The sequence below is a fragment of the Acipenser ruthenus genome, chromosome 24 (assembly GCF_902713425.1).
Source record: "Acipenser ruthenus chromosome 24, fAciRut3.2 maternal haplotype, whole genome shotgun sequence".
Taxonomy (NCBI): Eukaryota; Metazoa; Chordata; class Actinopteri; order Acipenseriformes; family Acipenseridae; genus Acipenser; species Acipenser ruthenus.
The window spans coordinates 18,087,189-18,106,479 of NC_081212.1; the positions used below are offsets into that span (position 1 = coordinate 18,087,189).

Here is a 19,291-nt window from a genome sequence, read left to right on the forward strand (position 1 = left end):
TAGAAAACCCTGCTCTGTTTCACAGGCTGCTCCAAGCTGTCCCAGGTGCTGGTACATCAGACTGCTGTTATGCCAGGGTTGGGTTATTATGGAGATGGTGTTTATCAGTTTGCTATAGCAACTGCTCTGCAAAAAATTATTATTCATTGCGTTCAAGAGCTAGCCTTAACTTCTCCATTCTATCTGCGAGGAAGTCCATCGAAAAGGGTTCCTTTGATTATTTTGCTCCTTCAAGCAGGAATAACTTTCTTACTCTCCTAGATTCTAAGGATTTGTTATAGCAGCATTTTTAAAAAGTCCTGGAATTGTTTTAAACTCTGGTGTAGGATTTTCGCTTGTGTTTATTGTTCGAATGGATGATTGTGAATTGTAACCTGTCTGTGGTCATCTGGGACACCCTTCAAGCAATATGTTCTTTCTCAAGGGTCTATCCTGGACTAAACATTAAAATAAATAAATAAAATACTACTTAATGTTTGTGATCTCCTGATGACGTCATCTCTTTCTATTCAGAACATTGTTGTCTTTTGATATTAAAGGTGTTGGACTGTACCTCTTTCTTAATGTGTAGAAATGCACATGAAATATCATTTAAGATTTGTATATTAAAGAAGCAAATCTATATCATTTAAATACTACCTGCTGTAAATTAGATATAAGCATGTTCCTAAATAAATACAGAACACAAACTCAAAAATTATAAAATGTTAATTGTCTAAATAAATACAAACTGCAGAAACAGCAAAGTTTTTTTTTTCACTGTAGTTACATTTTGGGGTTATGTCTTTATATTTCTGACGTTAACTAACATATCACTGGATAATTCTTGCACGTTGGCTAAGATCCAGACATTAAATAGCATAGTTTTGGGTTTGGGTAAATATAAAATTAAAATATATTTGAAGGAAGGCCTCATCTGCTCTACAAGCACTTAGCCCATGACCTGCATACATGAACACTAAGCCCACACATTTATCAGCACTGTCTGACTTAGAAACCCATGTCCTTTAAATCATTTCTCATGTTGAACATTCCCGTTCCAACCAAAGAGACATCTCGAGTTTTATGCCTGAGGGTTTAAACTTAAAAAAAAAAAAAAAACCTGGCATACAAATTGTAGCTGACATTGTCATCTCCTTTCCAGTTTAGCTTGGCTCGATCCGTACACAACTGTAGTCTATGATTCTCAAGTCTGATTTGGGGTTCTTTTCAATATAGGCTTTTGTGGCAGTAATTTTGCATCGCTGCTGCTGTCTTCAATACCTCAGTAGGGCATCAGTGTGGAATAGTGGTTAGGGCTCTGGACTCTCGACCGGAGGGTTATGGGTTCAATCCCAGGTGGCACTGCTGCTGTACCCTTGAGCAAGGTATTTTACCTAGATTGCTCCAGTAAAAACCCAACTGTATAAATGGGTAATTGTATGTAAAAATAATGTGAGATCTTGTAACAATTGTAAGTCGCCCTGGATAAGGGCGTCTGCTAAGAAATAAATAATAATAATAATAATAATAATAATAATAATAATAAAGTAGCATTTGAGATACTGACTTATTATATGGTGAGTTAAGCACTGCAGGCTAAATGTGTAGGCAGTGACTTCTTATTGTCAGGGTCATATAAACTGTATATGCTAAATGTGTTGGTGACCATGACATTGACCTCTGACCTATATGGCTGCCATATGGAGGCTTGGGGGCCCAGTGGTTAAAGAAAGAGGCATGTTACCAGGAGGTTCCAGGTTCAATCCCAGCCACTGACCCACTGTGTGTGACCCTTAGCAAGTCATTTAACCTCCTTGTGCTCCGTCCTTCAGATGAGACGTAAAACTGAGGTCCTATTGTAAGTGACTCTGCAGCAGCAGTTGTGATGCATTATTCACCCCCTAGTCTCTGTAAGTTGCTTTGGATAAAAGCATCTGCTAAATAATAATAATAATAACATGGAGGTCTGGGGCATAGAGGCAGTACACTTTGAGTTGCTGTTTCCAGTTTGGTACACAGCTAAATTAGATTTTCTATTAAACATGAATCATTTATCTGCTGCATTGCTTAATGATACACACCACAGGCTTTGGCTTAGGGTTTATATAGTTTGTAGGTACACAGTTGTATTCTGTGATTTTCTCAATAAAGTTCCAATTGCAGGTAGTGTCCAGTGAATTATAAAGTTTTCACTGCCACATTCTTTTAACATCTGACCATGGCTGTATTCTACAATGTGTTGCCCAGTTTTAACTTTCTCTATGTTTTGAAGCATAAAAACACTTGTTAGTTTTACCAGCTAGAGCCTAACAGTAAGCACTTGAAAATATCCCCCAGCTTCTCAGATTTTTCAGCTGTATTCTAAATATTTCCATCAGTTGCAATACAATTTTTACCCAATTAAAAATGTCGATTTAGCAGTCACTCTTCATGGTAGCCTCCAGCCAATCTCAGAGGTCAAATATAGAACTTCATTTAAATGTTGACGTCTATGCATTTGAACTTCTATAAGTCTTCTATAGACCATGATAAGATCTGATACAAGCTAAGCCTGTATTGTAAATTGCTAAATTGCTTTGAAAATGTAACTTGGCACATTTATAATGAGAAAGTGCATGAGCTCATTATTTATCTCTAGTTGAACTATGCTAGACTCGTCTTATATTTTGCTTTAGGGAAAATGTGTGAATTCTTAGCCAGCGCAAATCCTTATTCATCACTTTCAACCGGAACAATGTACAACTCTGACACATTGACAGCACACCATTTACACTGGTCGCATTTGGGCAACAACCGTCCCACCATTCTATCGGTGTGTCTGGCCCTTTAAGAGCTTCATCTCTTCTGTCAACCCCCCGTTCGAGACAATAGAGCAGGGAGATAAAAGCTGGTCTCGGTAGCTGGTGCTGCTGTTTACACAAAGAACTCCGCCGTACCAGTTGCACAATTCAGAAACAGCAAATAATTCTGTTTAAACAATATACCTCCTCTAATCTGCAAACAGGATTGTGGGGTTTACTTCACGTCACGTGACCTCGGCATCATCTAATACCGAGTGTGTGTGTTTATTTTTGCCGAGAGAAATTGGTGTTCTGTCTCTTTAATTAAGTCAAAGCCCCATCTCTGCTCAATCTTCATCATCGTGTTCCACGCGAAAAACTGAACAATGTCTGCGTGCTCTGCTTATAACGATGAAAAAGGGGGTTCCTCCAATACCGGGGAACCAGAATATGGACATGATCCAGCCAGCGGGGGTATTTTCTCATCTGACTATAAAAGGTAATCAATTTTGTATATTGGAAAGCAGATGGGGGAGGTGCAGAGGGTATTGCATTTAATTTCCTCCTGGAAGTACGGATTGCCATAGGAAGCAGAAACAGCGGGGTGTTTATTGGGGTCTAGAATGTATTATAGTATAATCATAATGTATGTGTTTGAAGTTTACCGCAAACATGCAGTGCTGTTTTTTGATAAGACTGTAATAGCTAATTATGATTGCTGCATCAAAAGGGGAACCTGCCGGCCGGTGGGCCGAGGTATACTGCTTGATAACACCGATGTGATTTGTGAAATAAAATCACAATAATTACAGAAATTATAATTTAAACAATAATAAAACGCGAAATGTCCTTATTGTATTCATTAGAGAAGACGGTCGTTTATGTTAATGGTGTGATTGCAACATATTGCTGACTTGAAACGAAAATTAAATGTGACATTAGCTGTATGTTTTGAACCATTTAAACCTTTCATTAATGCACAAACAGGAACTTCTGCAATTCAGCGGTGTCTGCACCCATATACTGCTTTTACTGCTTAGTACATTGGACAGCGCACCGGGGGTAGCTGCATTAGCAGCTGTATTTGTAGCCACGAAACCCATCGAAAACTTGACGTGTTTAACACGGCGTTTTGTAAAGTATAATAATCTATCATTATACTTGTTCGAATCTGGTAAGCATGCTTTTCAAATTTGGAGTAATAATTGATTTGTCCTATAATGTTGTCCTTATGTATTGACACACTGTACTAAACCTCAGTAAAGCGGTCTGAATAGGCTTCTTACCACAACGTTCGATTAAGTAACACATTTTAGTCCGAAATACAATTTTTTTAAAAAAAGAACAATACTAAGATTAGTTAATAAATGTCTTGATCGTAAGTACTTACACCGATTCAGATTATCTTTATTAAAAAAAAATAAAATAAATAATATCCGATCTTCTTTTGAATTTATAACAGCTTCAAGACTAAGTACTTATCCAAATCTGGGGGCTGTCTTTCCAGAGCGGTTGTCATTTATAACCTCCTGTTGCTGCAAGTAGATTTTCACAGAGGGAGGTAGATGTAATCAGCTGAAATACAGAAAACAGACACCTGGCATTATTATTATTATTATTATTATTATTATTATTATTATTATTATTATTATTATTATTATTATTATTATATTGTAACCTTAATAAGTAGTCATGCATTTGGCTCTGTAACCAGGCCTGATTCTCAGATAGGTAAGTACAGCAGACTCAAAGACCCTCAATAGACTTCTGTGTGTCCATTGCTTTGCAAATCATTGTTCCAGATACAGGATTGCAGCTTTGATTTTTTATATATTAAAAGTCAAGGAACCTTAATCATTGGTGGGTCACTGTACCGTTTCTATTTCATTGTTTCACAGTACACACTACGTGATTGACTAATTCATTAAGGGGGTCCTTTATCTGCGTCATCCTACTATTTAATTTCCTACCTGTTTAATATACTGCTGTGTGTGTCCTGTGTGATTCACAAGTGTTGGTTCTGCTGAGCTCATTATTTGGCATGTTTACTTACTGTTTCAGCAAAAAAACAATTCTAAAGGCTAACATGAGGACGTGAGCTGTGGTCATATCAGAGTTGCACAGGCTTCAGTGCCCAGTGCGTTATCTGTGTAACACCAATATGTTTCCCCACTTTTGGCTTTTTGCTGGAATACGTTTCTAAACACAGCAAATGATGATCTACGTAGAAAAAACAATGCCGAAAGGGAGAGAAAAGAAAAAAACAAGCCGTTACTGCTCCATATGTTTAATAGTTTATCATCCATAATCAGCCGTCACTCTTATAAAGATTACAGAAACTTCTATGTCATCTATAACTTGGAGATCTCAATCATAACATATTCATTCACGCTGCTGTGTTGAGTTATAATACTTAACCAGAGTTCCCATGTATCTTCCATGCTACTATTTCGATATGTGATAAGGAAGCGTGAATCTTTACTCTTTTTGTTGCTGTACAGTTCATTACACAACGGTTATATTTTTCAGGGAAGGCATAAACTTCTGGCTTGAGTTCTCTGAAGACAGGTATTTACATTCCTCCAATTTAACTGCATTCCCAGGGCTGCACATGTCATTTTCCAAATGGGTTGAAATGTACAATGTCAATGAGTTTACTCAGCTACATTGGATCAGGTAACAGCATAATGAGTGACAGGATATTACCAGAGGTGCCGCAGGCAGACTTCCTGTTTAAATGATAACTGGTAAGGGCCTTTCCAGATACCGTCCATCTTCTGTAATAAAAGACTATTGATGTTGAAGATTTACAGGTAAAAAGCAAAGGCATTATTAATAAATTAGAACCTTAACTTATACCAACAGAAGCAAAATAAACCAATCTCTATTATGATATGAATGAGCTGAGGAAGGTTGAAGGAACTGAATTTATTCAGCCCTGCACAAAATTAGAACATTTTACTCTTTAAAATCTTAAAAGGAGTTGTCAAACCTTAACCAATACTTTAGCGGCAGCACAGTAACTAGGACCAGAGCGCACACAGTTGTTTTGCATAAGAAATCCAAGAGTTATTAATAATTCAATGTGTGTACAAGAGCAAGCTTTAACAATACATGCAATGAATTATGATTCACAATCCCATCAGCTGTGATGCAGTATAAATGAGGTGAAAACTGAAAGGGTTAACAATTCTTCACATCATAGGCTATCGCTGAATAAAATACAAGGAGGTATGAGGAATTAAGGCATTTCAATGTATGGTAATACAAAAGTAGAGACACAAGCAGTGTCCACTCTAGAAACCTTTAACATCGCTCTACCAGCCAAATAAGCCTTTCTTTTGCAGCAGTAAAGGTTTATAAATGATATCTTCAAACTCAGGAAAAAGGAATCCCATTTTAGTATGGATATGAACACGCTGGATAATACAGAACTTTATTTAGCCAAGAAAGTGAAATATATGGATTGCAAGTGGAACGCTGCATAGAAAACAGAATCAAGTGAACTGCATTGCCTAAAATAGAGTATGGCAATGCAGGAGTCCAGATTATATAAGCAGGAAGTCGATTCAGCCGGTACTAAGTGCTTAAAGCATAGTGAAGGTGAGCAAATAGCAAGTTTGCCATCTCATAGTGATTAAGGATAAGATTAAGTTACATGTTGTGGGGTACAATTGTATAAGGTTGGGAGCATTCCTGACTCGGCAGCGTACGTTAGAACAAATAGACTTTTAAATGCAAGAGTCTTGTGTGATGCAGATTGGCTCTCGTGTGTACATCAAGAGGTCACCATTGTGACATGCTCAGCACACGCAACTGCTTGTCTTTGGAGGGCAGGTGGGCTTTACATGGTTACATGTTTGGCTACATGGTAGATTTAAATCCCAAGTACACAACTAGATGAGTGAGAAGCTATGTAAGGAATGTAAAGAATATAAGGAAAGGCATTTGTACACATGGTTCCATTTTGTTGGCGCAGCAGTTGGAGAAGATGCAGATTTTTAAAAAACCCTATGTTTGAATACTGCTTGTACCTGTAATAGATGATGATTCTGTTTAACTAATGAGGAAATGAGAATGTGGATGTTTTCTTGTATGATTTATCCAGGAGCACAAAAAACAAACAAACAAATAAATATATCTAGGCTTCTATGATAAAATGAACAAATCTTGTTTTTACCAGCTGTTTTTCTTATTGTAGCTAGCTCGTGAACAGTCTCAGATTTGACTGCTTTCTTCCCTGTCTCCTGTCTCAGATTTGTGTGTTATTTTTAGCAACAGCAGTAGAAGCCTCATTATGTGATCTGCATAAAAATAGCTTTCACATCAAAAATGCACGAGAGACTTCTGCTCTCCCACTGAGAAGATAGCCCACTCTGAACCACTTCCATGATGAAGGGACACTGCAGCTCAGCAATACAATGGGGCAGCAGTGTGGAGTAGTGGTTAGGGCTCTGGACTCTTGATCGGAGGGTCGTGGGTTCAATCCCAGGTGGGGGACACTGCTGCTGTACCCTTCAGCAAGATACTTTACCTAGATGCTCCAGTAAAAACCCAACTGCATAAATGGGTAATTGTATGTAAAAATAATGTGATATCTTGTAAGTTGCCCTGGATAAGGGCGTCTGCTAAGAAATAAATAATAATAATAATACATTGAAGAAATAGTTCTAGCTGTTGCTATTCCCAGTGACGTTTCCCCATATATCTGGAAACCATATATCTGGATTGTAGAGATTTATGGAGGTGTCTGTCTGTATCGCACAGAGAACTCAAGTTATTCCTCATACTGTAATAAATATACTTTGCCTTGATAATAGCACTTCATCTAGGTCTTAAAAAACACCATAGTCAATTTTCATGAAACTGTTCATCTTGATTTCTTGTTCTGTAGTGTACATGCTGTTGATGGATTGCATGGGCATCAGCTTTTCCCCATACTGATAGCTCTAATTTAGACTTTACAGCAGTGGCAAGGGATGTTCGTTACTGGCATACATGTTGATTTTGGTTCATATGAGAAACGCACACAAATATGTGTTTAAACAATGAAAAACTTGGTTACCTGATGAAACCTGTAAAACACCTGTCGACAGCCAAAATCAAGCCGCACTGTTTGACTGCCTTCTGGACTCCTGAATACTTCCTGCTGTTACAACAGACACTGGGTCTCTCTGCTGTACAGTAACCCCTAAAATAATCTGTCCAAACTTTTAATATCGCTTCAAAATGATACACAAGAAGCTTGCTGAATTCATCAGGAGTTCATCAATAACGTGACAAAATGAGCACTGTTGATACAACAAATATGCCTGATTTGCTGTGGAACTTGATATGCAGTGCTAGGTGTTGCATTGATTACAGCATTAATACAAAGAAATGCAATATGTACTGTAATGCACATTTACTGTAAAGCACATAATAATTCAAACATAATCTACACATTGCAGTCAAAGCTGTATTGTGCTATTTGGAATGTTTCAATCTTGTACAGTAACTTGCTTACATGGAAACATTTTAATGGTATGCTTTAATTATCCTAAGTGTGATGGAAATCAGTTGCATGACTGATGAATGGAACTGATATTATCCAGAATGTGATAATAACCACCGTGATCAGGTTCTTGTCCCCATTAGTTCAAATTATGTTCCAGATATTTCCATTACATTGCAGGAGAGGGCAAGATCTACTGCAATAGATAAGACATATTTTTATAATTGTACGATTTTATGACATCATGCACCACCCTGTAAAATGATCAAAGTAAACAGTTTGGCAATAAGGTGCATGTAGGTCTGGCCGGCATGAGGCAGATCTGAGGAGTTGAAGCTGCAGCTGTGCATTAGTTGCTTTTGACATCACTTGTTAGATTTGATAACACTGATGCTGAAAACCCATTCACTGGAGACAATGAAACCTGGCAGGTGAGGGAAACTAAAGAGCTGACATGGTAATTTAATAAAAACCTTGCTTAGCTACCACGATTATTTTAAGTATGCATACACTTTTTTCTTGTCAATCATGTTTATACTGGCCTATAAGTGGGCTTGTTCCTATTTGAGGTTTATGTTTTCAGGGGGTCACACAATACTGTAAATACAATTGATTACACTTGCAGAACACCTGCAAAGTAGTCTATTCATTATTGAAAGGGTGTCAGTTACTGCTAACACTACTTACTGTATAAAAAGTGTGCTGTATAAAATCTACTCCAGGAACAGCAACACATTTGTCAGTGCCAGTGATGTTTTTAGAGTGCTGAACATGTTGTTCAGTAAAATTGAGTATGTCAATGTGCTGTTCAGAGATCTTCCAAAAAGTGAATCCAGTCTGCTATTAGAACAAGGTTCCTGTGCCTACATTATATGGTGGGTTGTATTTAAAAGATGACTGCAGAGTTCCAAGCTCTTTCTCTCTGTGTTTACTGTGGAATATAACAATTTAAATAAGGTGTTTAATTCCCCGCTAGGGATGTATAGCACAGCTATACACTGACGTGTAGTTTTGCATATATCTAGAGATAGCTGGATATATCTTGTCTAATTGTGATGACACCTGTTTAGGATATAGACCTTCTTTAGTTATTGAGTGTTAGCGGTGTAAAGATTCATTGTGCATCATGATACTTTCTTTAAATGATATATCATATCGTAATAGAGGTATGTAAGGGCACACGCACAACACAGCTCCTTGTAGTCACACAAAATGTTTTATAGATGATATGAATACAGTCTCCCCATCTCTTTTCATTTTTGTCTTTTAACAAAATAGCCCATCATTAAATGATCATTTGATTGTGTGTCCACTTACATTTTATTTATCTAATAGTAGAGAACCACTTGCTGATAACCTTCTTTAGCACAAGATACTGAGTGTATCCTTATCTGGGGGGCAACTGTTATCCAACGATTCCAGATATTTCCAGTATTTCTAGAGCACTGACTATCTTTACTACAAACCGTTGAGCATCAGTATCAGAAACTGGGTGTCCTTCTGCCTGGACTGTGTGTCAGACTGACATGTTTACATGAGCACACAGTGGAGTTAGGGCAGGGTTGATAGACTTGTTTTGTGTTATGTTACTGATAGCTCTAATTTTGTAATTACAGACATGTGGATGCTAATAAGAGGTAAGAAAATTGATTTTCAAATTTTGGGTAGTACTCCTTTAAGATCAAATGGTGGCATCAGTCTCCTTTCATACTTGGATTACAGTACTGTATTTGATTACTGTGAGCTTCTTATAGAAGCCATAATGGTTGACATTTCAAGCGAGTGCAGTGTATTAATTCTGTTATTGATTGATATGCATTAAAAACATTTAAGAGGTAAGGAATGTCTAAAGAGTCTGTGTTGTGAGTCTGGGTTTGGCAACAGCTGGAATTAACATACTAATATTTCTTAAAAATAAATTTAATGTGGAGTTTGGATGTGATGTACAGTATGTCCTACTTTAAAAGAACTGTACATGTGTAATATGAGGTCAACATGCAGGTATCATAGGGAGATTTATTTTGTTCACCATTTTAAGTTTTATTCCATATAAATGTTGCTTTCATATTGAAAACTGTTCCAGTTCTACTTTTTTCTTTGATGTACAAGAATATTAATGTATTTGGACAGACTTAAAGGGATAACCTAACCACTTACATTTCACAATATTTAATTTCTCACCTGTCTGATATCCTAAGATGTGTGTTTTCAATATTATTTTGCTTAGATAATTACTTACCATGCGTGTGGTTTGAATAATGACCACTAGGGGGCGTAAAGCTGTAATTCCTGTCTCCTCTCTGTAGCTGTGATGTTATATAGAGATTCTCCCCATTGTACTCACAGTTCCCAGTTGCAGAAATTACAATTGCACTCTCCTAGAGGTCATTATTAAAGCCTGATAAATAATAATACTAAGCAGAAACAGCTATAGTGAATCATGTGAAACATACATACTAGGATATTAAACAGGTAAGAAGCGCTGCTATAAAGAACTGCATCCTTTCAGACTATACTATTGTAAATACGCGTTGAGCAATACCAGTGACTAGCTCAGAGAGACGACACTGCTGTAACATTACCAGCAGGGGGATATTAGCTAATACAGTATTTACTGCCTGCACAGGAAAAGGGATATGGATGCTGTTGTGATGCAGGAATTGAGCAATAGAAGATGGTAGATTCTTGATCCTGGCTCTGCAGTATGATTTAAAGAAACAGTGCAATCATTTTTGTTAGACGAAAGGCACAATTTGACTGAAATCTACTTTCGTCAGTATTGTCTTTGACTTAATTTACAGATTGCTGTTTTTATCAATGCATCCTTAGTCTCAGTGATACTGTACTCTGGTCCTCAAAGGCTATTGCAGTCCAGACCGTTGCTTCTAAATTATTAAACTGACCCTGCTAAAGTGCATCTACAGGTTTTTGTTTATAAGGACTAGACTAATAGATGTGACAAAATGTGGTTTATGTAAATATCACCGTCATTGAAATCAATAGGACAAGGAATGGTGCTTTTTTTTTATTTTTTTATTATTTATATTTATATAAACCGCTCTATAGCCAAGGAGAATCATATATATATGTGTTTGTGATTTGAATGGAATGAAATGACAATAATGTTTAATAATATTCTACTGTCTCTTTGATGATTTTAACAGTGGCAGTTTACATCAGTTGAATACACCCCAAAATGTCATTTCTTTCTGTATGGGGGTGGGCCTGTTGCTTCTGCATCATTCAATAGGTGGTATAGTCAAAGAAAAAAAAAAGCCTTCTGGTCTGAAACAGCTGAACTGTGAAACTCTTATTACATATTACATGAATAGAATTGTGTCTCAATCTGAAAGCCTTGCAGAAATGTATTTCTGTGACTAGGCCACAACTGAATGATAACAGCGGCCTGTTACATAACAAGGGATTCATCAAGCTCATCTGCAATTCTGTGTTCATGTTATTGCCAGATATATTAAAGCTGTGCAGTTCCATGTAGTCAGTTTGCGGTAAACTAAATTAAAAAGGATGCAATGAAAGAAAATGATATACAAAGTGATGGGTCTAAACAGCAAAGAACACATTAGATAAGAGAACTGTTATATTTCATACCCGTACCAAATGGGTCTTTAAGGTTATTATCTTACAAATGCAATAGAGCTCTTAGAAACATGTCTATGTACAGCTGGTACACTTGAGTGTAACCATTAACCTTTCCCCCCTGCAACACTGCCTCAGTTGGGACAGAGAGTTGGAAAGGTTATAGATACACTGGTGTACCAGCTGTACTTACAGATGAGACATGTTTCAGAGCTCTAAAGAGGCCACAGAGTTTAAACTTTTGAGTTTTAAAAAGTCACCAAGATGTGATGACTGAAAGAGAAAAGGTTATACAAAGTAAATGTACAAAATTAAATAATTTTCTTACCTACCTATTATTCATGTTACTTGAGCATGCAAAAGCTTTTTGCATCTTCAATGTAATACTAAAATGAAGAGACGGAGACTCATTTGATTATTCATCTCATGTTCTACACCTGAGTGAGCTTTCTTGCTGACAATTGCGTCGTGACGGGCAAGCTGAGTTAATTGCTGCTGCAAACACGATGCAATGAATCTGTTTTAATTACAGGGAAGCTTGCACAGGTGTTGAAGGTGAGAATTATAATCATAGTCTCACACTGATGATGCAAAAAGCCCTTATGAGGAACTAACTAGAAGCATGCTTTAATGGTCTTCACCATTAAATGCTACTATGAACTCAAACTTCTTTCTAAGAAGTTCCAAAGATGTAATGAAAAACAAAACACAGCAAGATTTGGAAACCAGTTCAGGAATGAATGAATGAATAAAACATGAATTGTTTAATTTTGTACACTATTTATTCTGCCTTTCAAACCACATCTTGTGCTATCCTCATTGTTGATACTGCAGTGTTTTATTGGGGTTATGTAGAATTTAAAGCACATTGCTTTCCACGAAAAGGTCATACATCATTTACAGGTGTATTGTAGTTTATTTCGGAGGCCAGGCCTTCAAATATATATAATACTTTCAACTGTACAAACCTACAGCTGTGCATTCTAATATTCTGTGGTAAGAATATTTTTTTTCAACAGCTCCATAGCGAACTGAACTACAGTTTGCATAATATAGTCTGCGTGAATCAATCATTTCTATAACACAGGACCTATAACCTAATAACAAATCAGGAAATGTGATCCGTATTGGAAGAGACTATGGATAATCTGATATCCTACAAGTCATCTACCATTCTCCTTGTGGCCGTATTGATTTTCATGGCTGGGTTTTAATGGTTTCATACAACTGATTTGTCTGACAGCATGCAAAAGTTCTTTATTTACTTCAAGCTGAGATTTAAAACATATGTTGCATTACTGTTGAATATGAAGCATCCATCCCTTACTAATTTTAGTTAAGTAGTAGGATAAATATTGGCCCATTTTGATTAATTAAATCCATTCAGATCAACCAACCATTTTCAACTGTTTTCAGAGGTTAGGGGTTAATTCGTTTTTTCTCATTTTTCAAAACACTGTTTAACCTAAGAGAATGCTTACAAACATTTCGAAAATGGCCGATAAAAAGCATTCTTTAAAACCGTCATTTTAAAAGTCCACTGTAGGTGATGCTTGTATACCTCAGGTACCTCATTTACAATCACTTTAGTGTACAGTATAATTTTGACACTTCCATTTCCACTGGCAATACTGGGACCCTTTTTCCATTGTGCTGTAATGTTAAAGCACTACTCTTTTAATTTAGTAAGGTTAAAAACAAATCACTCATGTTATGCCTGCTTTATAATTTATACTCCTAATATACATTTTCATTTCGTATTGTGTGTTGTACAGCTCACTGTCACTGGTTCCTCCAAAGTGTCTGTGTAATTCTACAGACTCCTTTGAATGCAGTTGCCTTGGAAACCCTCGGCATATAGGATAAGTCTGTCCAAAGTAGAGAATTTGTGAAGTGTAAAGCTGAAAACTGATTTTTTGTTTAACATTTGTGTAAAACTTATCAGCACGATTGAAATATTCCTGGGGTAGCTTGAGGAATAGGAAGCTGGTGTCAGGCTGTGTTCAGTGTTGGGATTTTTCTTCTCTGTGGTAAATAAGACAGAATAACTCATACCCAGTTTATTAACATAGCAGAAGTGGGCTGATTTGATTTATTTTGAGTGTGTCAACATGCCACGGGCAGTTCACTGTTTGTCGTGAAATCTTTGGCTGCGCATTGTTATACACGAGGCTTCTTAAAGTGGCTGCTTATGGTAAGTTGTTTGCATGCTTTATCCCTACCCTCATTCACACTCAGACATGACTTCTTTCTGCTTGTTGTATGTGTTGTTAACCCCAGCAGGGGATTTATATCCCAGACATGCCGCGGAACACGACACACAGGCATTTTCAGCTAGATTTTGATAACCACGCATCCCATAGTGATGGGACTTGGTACTGCCATTCTGTACAACTTGTCTGGGTTGGATCTTCAGTACTGGTTGCATGTGTTTGATTAAACATTGCAGGGGTATTTGTTGCAGTAAGTTATTCCACAGTCAGGGTGGCCACAGGATTTCTGCAGTATAGTAATGACATCTTTTTGGCAAATTACTGCTAAAACTGTGCATGGGTAATTATCCCCCACTTGGGATGAAATCTGCTTGTGATATATTTCACATTGTCTGGAGAAGCGCTTTTCCAATCGTCATGAAACTTGATATTAACATTATTTAGCAAAAGTTATTAAGAATATGAGATTCTGGAGATATGGGGGTGGGGGGTGGGGGGGGGGTGCCTCTCTGTCCGAACATTCGTCCATCAGTATGACTTCATACATTGTTGCATATATTTGCTGAACCTCTTATCCAATTGTCACAAAACTTTATATTAACCTTATTTAGTTATTGAGAGTATCAGTGTAGCAGTATAACTGCTTGGTTGAGTGTACATTTACATGGCTTGGCTTGGATTTGTGTAGTTGCTGTGTAATGAATGGATGGCTATCTGTCCTCTGATTGGCTGAAATGACCCTACGAGATAAGCTTGTATGGGTCTTGTAGTGGATCACATGACCATATACATTTGCATGGCATTTTTGTTAAAAAAAACACCCTTTGAGTAGGGTGAAGGAGAGTTGGTTTAGCTGCCAATGTTAAGGGATTGTGTGCTGGGTTTGTGAGAAGTTCAACCTACTGTTTCATGATACTGACACCTGTTATGTGTTATTTATATCCGAGGTGGAAACGAAATACCTTGTTGGAATGTAGCCAGACACCAGTCACGGTTCCCTTTAAAACAATACCCACACAAGCAGATACCTGGGTCTTTCTCATTAAAACTATTCTGGCTGTTCACAGGAGCTTGGCCAGGTCAGGCCTGGTAACTTCTCATATGGGAGAAAAGCTGGGGGGTTTTGGGAGCATGGTTGGCTTAGGAACCCTGTTCTCTAAGCTATTGTCCCAAATCTCAGCCATTGCCCCAGTGTAGCTTAAAGGGACCTTCTCTGTGGGTTTTCTTTAGGATGAGGCCTTATCATTGCAGCACAGCAAGCCCTGTGTCGTGGTGGAATTCTAATACTGAGCCAGATTACATTTAAGCGATAGTGCCCGTCGATGAAGGCTCTACCGTGTGGTAGTTGACCACCGCTGGAGTTATGCCTCCCTGTACCCTTCCACTGAGAAAAGTTTTAGGAAAATAGTCCCCAAAATGTTCAAAAAGGATCACGCACATAATTAGAGAGACAGAAAAAAAATACTTTATTAAACAAATAACTTTTTTTATTTGTCGGGGCTGCTTAGAGTTTATCTGAACAGTGCCAGATATATGAATGGAGCAATGTTACTGAACTGTCCGTGTCTCGCTTTGTTGTTGTTGATTATTATTATTATTATTATTTATTTCTTAGCAGACGCCCTTATCCAGGGCGATTTACAATCGCAAGCAAATACAAATACATTCAAGTCTTACAATATAAGTCATACAATAAGAACAAGAAATACAATAATTCTCAAGTGTGACAAACCACAATTCAATAATACAGCAGATAATAGTGAAAGTTACATCAGGATATGATTAAATAGTGATAGTTACATCAGGATATGATTAAGTACAAAATACTACAGATTAAACACTTGGCAGATTACAATATTCTGAGGTACAGGATTAAATGCAGTAAAATAGGGGGCAGATAAGAGCAAAATAAAGCATATTTAAATGAAGGGTGATAGTGTCCCAGGATACAACAGAGGAGTTCTACAGGTGCTGTTTGAAGAGGTGAGTCTTAAGGAGGCGCCGGAATGTGGTCAGGGACTGGGCAGTCCTGACATCTGTAGGAAGGTCGTTCCACCACTGCGGAGCAAGGGTGGAGAAGGAGCGGGCTCGGGAGGCAGGGGAGCGTAGCGGAGGTGGAGCCAGTCTTCTAGTGCAGGCGGAGTGGAGAGGTCGAGTGGGGGTGTAGGGAGAGATGAGGGTCTGGAGGTAGCTGGGTGCAGTCTGGTCAAGGCATCTGTAGGCTAGTACAAGAGTCTTGAACTGGATGCGAGCGGTGATCGGGAGCCAGTGGAGCGAGCGGAGTAGTGGAGTAGCGTGGGTAGCGAGGTAGAGAGAACACCAGGCGAGCAGCAGAGTTCTGGATGAGCTGGAGCGGACGGGTGGCGGACGCAGGGAGGCCAGCCAGGAGGGAGTTGCAGTAGTCTAGGCGGGAGAGTACCAGGGCCTGGACCAGGAGCTGGGTAGCATAGTTGGTGAGGAAGGGTCGGATTCTTCGGATGTTGCTCAGGAAGAATCTGCAAGTGCGTGCCAGAGTGGAGATGTGCTGGGAATAAGAGAGGCAGGGGTCCAGGGTGACTCCAAGGTTCTTAGCTGAGGAAGAGGGAGAGAGTGTGGTAGATTCCAGAGGAACAGAGATAGAGAGATCAGAGGAGGGGGAGGAGGAGGGAAAGAAAAGGAGGTCAGATTTAGAGAGGTTGAGTTTGAGGTGATGCAAGTGAGGTGATGAAAGCTGCTGTGTCTAGCTCCAGTCGAGCTGACAGGCTGTGATTGACTGACTTGGCATTTGCAGGTACAGGATTGGTTGCTTTTGTTGATTTAAAGTACTGATTGGCTGGATTTGGTGGATAATAAGATTAATTTGGACCAATTGTGTCTTTGTTTAGTACAGGCGTCTCCAAACCTGGTCCTGGAGAGCTACTGAGTCTTCTGGTTTTCGTTTCAGCTGAGCTCTCAGTTACTTAATAGCACCAATTATAGCCTTAATTAGTCAAGGACCAGGGTTGGAGACCCCTGGTTTAGAATATCCTGTCCAATAGATGTGATCTACGCTTAAAAATACAGCAAAAGAAAAAGCCAATACCTCCGTGGATTGTTTTTAAATTTGATTTGATGCGATGACGTTCCATTGGGCATCTACTGTGTATTAATGCCCGCTGTAGATGGAAGCTGATTGGCTGATGATACTGAATCGTTTTCCATACAGCCCAGGATAATTTAATACAAACCTCCACATCCAAAGTTAATAGCACTAGCATATCCATGCAGCCAGAGGTCTCAGTGGATCAATTCAACACAAATACCTCTCACTGATATGTGTTACAGAAGCTGAATCTGAAGCAGTATTTGCAGTAGTTTTAGTCCAACCTTTTATCTGTTAAGGGTTGCTATTGGGCATTGGTAGTGAGGTAGTAGGCAGTGATGATGGGCACGAATGGTGTAAATTCACTTTAAAAGAAAGGTTTTTATATCCATGCACGGCAGCATTATCTCACTACCACTTTTGTTGTATTGAAGATTTAAAAAAATCAAACATAACAGCAGCAAATTTGACTTGTGTTGTGTTGTCTTTGATATATCTGCATATTCCATACTGAAGTAAAAAATAAGCCAAAAGATCTTCAACAGAAGAAAAAGGGGACCAGTGATACCCAGTGGACACAAATACAAACAAAGCTCTATCCATGTGGAATTCTCTCAGCTATGCAAACACGTGGCTGAGACACTGACACACAGACACGCAAAGTGAAGCAATCCGACAAGATGGAGGAACACACTTTAGATAAACACAATACCTATAGTATGTGTTACTAGAAGTTCAGTATACAAGTAAAATGGGATTTTGTATAATAATTCTTGTTTAAGAAAATCCATATTTTAGTGGTGTTCCTGTACCTTCAGATTTAAGACTACACCACTGGTGATAATATTGCTACATGAGAAAATTGAGCCCTAATGTGGTAAGCAGCAACCACAGCATCCCCAACAGTGATGACATAGTGGATAGAGGTCCTGATAGAGCAGCAAACTGCTACAGTTATGGTGCCACAATACTCCAGTTGATTACCAGCATGCACTGTGATAGCACTGATAGTATGTCACAATTTTAATATGTTAGCACTGTGGTATCAAGTAGTTCTTGCTACTAATATCCCGTGTGCCATTACATTACCATTTTAGTTCCACTGCGGCGCCTTTTGATAACCATTAGTTAGGGGCCAATGGGAAAGCACTCTGGACTGGATTTTTGAACATGGCCTCAATTTATGTGGGTACTCATCAAGCTCAGTGGGTTGTGATCTGCTAATAGACCAGGATTTATCAAACTCATCCATAATGAGGATAAAAAGCACTGCTTCCCTGTGGCAAAGTGCCCCGCCCCTGTGTGCATTTGTGTGTTCTGTGTTGTATGTATGGTGCGTATGTGTTAATGTTGGTGTATAGATTGGTACACGGGATATAAACGGGTCTGTGTTTCACGTGTGTTTAAATTGTATATTTGTATTTAGGCACGGGATTGCACATCACGCACGTGCATTTAAAATATAATATGTGAACACTGGGTTTCACGTAATGAATTCACGTGCTGGGATTCAAGTGAGTAATTAATTAGTAATTGAATCCCAGCACAACAGTATATATAGATGCACGTTTCTGTCACTCGGGGTTGGGTGTTCGGAAGAGGAGAACGGGAGAGAGAGAAGGAGAAGGAGAAAGAAAAGCAAAGTAAAGTAAAATCGTAAACGTAAAGTGTTTGTTCTCACCGTGTTTGTTTGTCTCTCCGTGCACCGTTTGTTTAGTGTTAGTCCGTTTTGTCTGTCTGTTTATTTTGGCTACAAGTGCCGTGTCCTGTGTTTTTGTTACAACCTTTTTATTTTCTGTTCAGCTATACCAAAACCCCAAGTCTCTCTGTATTCCTTCCTGCTTCTGGTCTGACGCCACCCACTCTGGCCGTCTTTGTGACATTCCCCCACCCCTATTCACCAGAACAGTTAAGACCACCCCCCCTTCCAATAAACACAGATCTCATTTTCTCTTGACATTTTCTTTTTAATGAGCTATTGATTTCCAAACAGTATCCGTTAATAAAATCAATCTGTTATCTCCCATAGCGTGTTTAAGCCCCCCTTAGGAACTCATTAAAAAACTGGAGTTCAAGAGGTCGAGTAATAGAGGAATAGAGGAGCAGAGTGGTAGCTTAGCCACACACTGAGCTGCTGTTACCATAAAGCACTACAGCTCAATTG

The 19,291-nt window shown here is 38.5% G+C and overlaps 1 protein-coding gene across 5 annotated transcripts in view; it reads left to right on the forward strand.

Annotated features, from left to right (window-relative positions):
• Positions 1 to 2,859: 2,859 nt before the first annotated feature.
• The window catches only part of LOC117429198 (AP-3 complex subunit beta-2-like), a 68,485-nt gene continuing 52,053 nt past the window's right edge, over positions 2,860 to 19,291 (forward strand). For 4 of the 5 annotated variants that reach the window (XM_058998494.1, XM_034048455.3, XM_058998495.1 and 1 more), the window contains exon 1: positions 2,860 to 3,261. In XM_058998494.1, coding sequence (XP_058854477.1) covers positions 3,149 to 3,261 — 113 coding nt within the window. In that variant the 5' untranslated portion in view covers positions 2,860 to 3,148. Of the gene's footprint in view, positions 3,262 to 5,291; positions 5,331 to 19,291 lie in introns of all 5 variants that reach the window. The other variant, XM_058998493.1, reaches the window with a different exon arrangement.